The following is a 3,985-nucleotide window of genomic DNA, read 5'->3' as shown; positions in this document are numbered from 1 at the left end:
GGACTTGCTGGTGTGTTTTGGATCATTGTCCTGCTGCAGAACCCAAGTTTGCTTCAGCTTGAGGTCACGAACAGATGGCCGGACATTCTCCTTCAGGATTTTTTTGGTAAACAGCAGAATTCATGGTTCCATTTATGTCTTCCGGGCTTCCGGGTCCTGAAGCAGCAAAACAGCCCCAGACCATCACACTACCACCACCATATTTTACTGTTGGTATTTTTCTGAACATCTTCCAAAAAGTTCAACTTTTGTCTCGTCAGTCCACAGAGTATTTTCCCAAAAGTCTTGGGGATCATCAAGATGTTTTCTGGCAAAACTGAGATGAGCCTTTATGTTCTTTTTGCTCAGCAGCGGATTTCGTCTTGGAACTCTGCCATGCAGACCAATTTTTTCTGCCCCGTCTCTTTCTTATGGTGGAGTCATGAACACTGACCTTAACTGAGGCAAGTGAGGATGGATGTGGATGTTGTTGTGGGGTCTTTTGTGACCTCTTGGATGAGTCGTCGCTGTGCTCTTGGGGTAATTTTGGTCGGCCGGCCACTCCTGGGAAGGTTCTCCATTGTTCCATGTTTTTGCCATTTGTGAATAATGGCTCTCACTGTGGTTCGCTGGAGTCCCAAAGCTTTAGAAATGGCTTTATAACCTTTTCCAGACTGCTAGATCTCAATTACTTTCTTTCTCATTTGTTTCTGAATTTCTTTGGATCTCGGCATGATGTCTAGCTTTTGAGGATCTTTTGGTCTACTTCACTTTGTCAGGCAGGTACTATTTAAGAGATTTCTTGATCTTCTAATCAATAATCCAAAATTTATCATCAAAAATTAGCCTTCCCATTATGAGGTGATTGATATTTGACTCAGTGATTTACGGTGGAATTTTGTTTTTACCTTTTGTAATGGCATTTTTCAAACTTTATTAAAAGTATGTCATCTTTTGTCAAATTCTATTTTATAAGCTTTTTAAAACTTTTAATTAAAATGACAGAATAAGAACAAATAGAATAAGAAAAGATGCTATTTAAATTTTTCCTTTCTCTTTGGAGTGTTACAAGCTCTTGATGCATAAAGAAGATCTGTAAAGTTGCAAAGACTAAAGTCTCAAATCCAAAGAGATTAAGACCTTCGTTCATCTTCGGAACACAATTGAAGATATTTTTGATGATATCTGAGGGCTCTCTGACCCTCCCATAGACAGCAAGGTAACTACTAGGGGTGGAACGGTTCAACTTACTCAAGGTTCGGTTTGTATCACGGTTTTAGAGTCATGGATTCGGTATGTGCTATGTTTAGGCAAAAACTATACTGTCAAATAAACAAAGAAAATAAGAATAATCTAACTACAAGCAACAGCACAAATAAATACAATGGAGTAAAGATACAAATAAAATAAACCGTGATTTTCAGTTTTTTTTTTAGGTAGGTCTAACATTAGTTTTCAGGTACAGAAATGGAATAAAGTAATGAAATGTAAAACAGCATTGCATATTTGACTGTATAAATCTTTATTAAAGTTACAAAAGCTATTCAATCAAGAGCAGTGAGTGATTTTTGTTGTTGCTGTTGGATTAACATTAAGAAAGTGCTGTCACTTTAAGAGAATGCACTGATACAGTATGTTCAGCCGGCTATGTCTGCTATAGGATACTTACCAAGAAGGGCATTTTGACAATTTTTGTGTGAATTTGTCCATTTAAACAATACTTAAGAGAAAGCTTAATATTTGCGCGCGTTCGAGCGATTCGGATGAGCGCATGCACAAATCTTCCTCTGGCTCTTAAATGTTTAAACTGGCAAAGGTTAAACAAGTTTAGTTTAAACACAGATATCAATGTGTGCTGTTCAGGTCTCGTTAACAGCACGCGCTATCAGGTACTGTCGTGAACGTGCGTCCACAAGTGACGGTCTGAAAAGCGAGGTGTGCTCTGATATGGCCAGCGTTGTGATTGACCGAATTCCTCAAGCGGGTGACGGAAATGTTACGCCCTTTACCATATTGTGATGCCGTGTCCCGGCACGATGAGACAAAACCAATAAAACCCATTATAAACTAGGCATTTGTTGCATCCAGTGGGGACATAATTACTGATTATAATGACTTATACCAGGGTTCCTCAATAGGCAGCCTTGTATATACATCTTCATCATGACTAGATAGACATGGTGAGTTTGTCTTTACTATACACGTTAGATGTGATCCACCTCATTGTAACAATCCTGTCAGATCGTCCATCCTTTGAGTGAGAGTGTAACGTTACAGGTCGGCTGATCTGGTTTTGTGGTTAAAGTGAACCTTTTCGACATCTTTCCGTGTTGTCGTTGCTCAGCAATGGCATGGACGCGATGTTGTCTGGGGGTTTGGCAAAAGGAGAGTGGGACGGTGGGCAGTGCTCGGGGTGGTGACTGAAGGCGGTGACTGTGTAGTTCTGACATCAACTTTTTACGGAATCACAACGGTTCGTGAAAAATCACAGCTACTTTATGCAGGCTGTGTGCATTTTACTGTGGACTGACTGTTTTGAAACTTATATGGCAGTTAAATAGCCCCTAGACCTCAGTTATCGTGAAAAAAGCCAGGAAATTTCAGTTTTGACAATATAGGACCTTTAAAGAAAAACTCCCTCAATAAGACCTGTGCACTCACGCTGTATGTGAATGAGCTGCTTTGGCATCCTGAAATCTCCGGGGTAGAGCGAGTCATAGTAGGTGATGTTGCTCTCGGCCTCTGGGACGGGAATCACCATGTTATCCCTCTTCTCTCCGTACACCTGCTGGGCAGAAATCGCCCTCTGGAGATGGTGTTCCTATGGCAACCATAAAGAAAGAGACACATGTTTCAGTAAACATTTCCATACACAAAGTATGAATCATGCTGAACCACAAAAAGTGAGTCTTAAAAGGATAGTTCACCCAAAAATGAAAATCTTGTCATTTACTCACCCTTAAGCAGTTTCAAACCTGAATGAGTTTCTTTCTTCTGCTGAACACAAAATACATTTTAAAGAATGTTGGGAAACAAACAGTTGCCAGTAGCCATTTACTTCCATAGTATGGAAAATATACTATGCCAATGGCTATCAGCAACTGTTTGGTTACCAGTATTCTTCAAAATATCTTTTGTGCCTAAGAGAAGAAAGAAAGATACAGGTTTGGAACAAGTTGGAACAATTTTCATTGCTGGGTGAACTATCCATTTAAAATATATACACAAGCTAGGGGATGCACGATATTATCGGACTGATATCGGAATCGGCCGATAATGGTTTTAAATGTAAATCTAGGCATCGGCCCGATATGAAAAATTATGCCGATATGTCTTGCCGATAAGAGGAATGTGTTAACTCACATGTGCTCAGGGTGTGCTTGTGATTAGATCACGTCAGCAGTGTGGCTCATTCTTGAAGCAAAGTTTTGTCTGAATGATGAGTAGATGACTGTTTGGATCACTGCATTTAATCTGTGAAAGCACGTACAGAATGACGCATTTGGTGTATGATAGAGTAAACAGTAATAGCAAGTGCAGCGGTAGCCTCCCCTGGGTCTTAATGCCCATTCGGTAAGGAGTTTTAATCTGTAGGGGGCACTATTGGCCTACGTCAAATTAAAGTAAAAGTAAAATAGCCTACACAAATAACATTTAGACTGTGTTTCTGATAATTAAAGCAGTAATTGATGTCATAAAATAATGAGTATGTTTTGATTTAAAGGTCAGAAGCTATAGTTTACATAAAAATCACAAACATGACACTTGTAAATTAAATAATTTTATACTGATTTATTCATTAATCTGCAATGTGTTTTTTTTTAAACAAATCATAAGCTCTAAAAGGTTTTCAGAATTTTGACAACTCTTTTGTTTTAGACCATCTACAAATGTTAAATCTTAAAATAAAATGTTAGGGTTAACCTTGCATATTTCTGGGGGTGGGGAAATGCAGCGATTGATATATTGTTTATTTATAGTTATTTTCAAAGCTTCAATGTACTGT

General features: G+C 38.7%; 1 protein-coding gene across 1 annotated transcript in view; it reads right to left on the bottom strand.

The window, feature by feature from the left end:
* The window catches only part of LOC107568137 (enhancer of polycomb homolog 1-like), a 32,609-nt gene that overhangs the window by 16,940 nt on the left and 11,684 nt on the right, over positions 1-3,985 (bottom strand). The window contains exon 2 of the mRNA XM_016253991.1: positions 2,615-2,800. Coding sequence (XP_016109477.1) covers positions 2,615-2,800 — 186 coding nt within the window. The remainder of the gene's footprint in view (positions 1-2,614; positions 2,801-3,985) is intronic.

Source organism: Sinocyclocheilus grahami, unplaced genomic scaffold (assembly GCF_001515645.1).
Source record: "Sinocyclocheilus grahami isolate Dianchi unplaced genomic scaffold, SAMN03320097.WGS_v1.1 scaffold1220.1, whole genome shotgun sequence".
Classification (NCBI taxonomy): Eukaryota; Metazoa; Chordata; class Actinopteri; order Cypriniformes; family Cyprinidae; genus Sinocyclocheilus; species Sinocyclocheilus grahami.
This window is presented reverse-complemented; position numbering and strand designations above follow the sequence as displayed.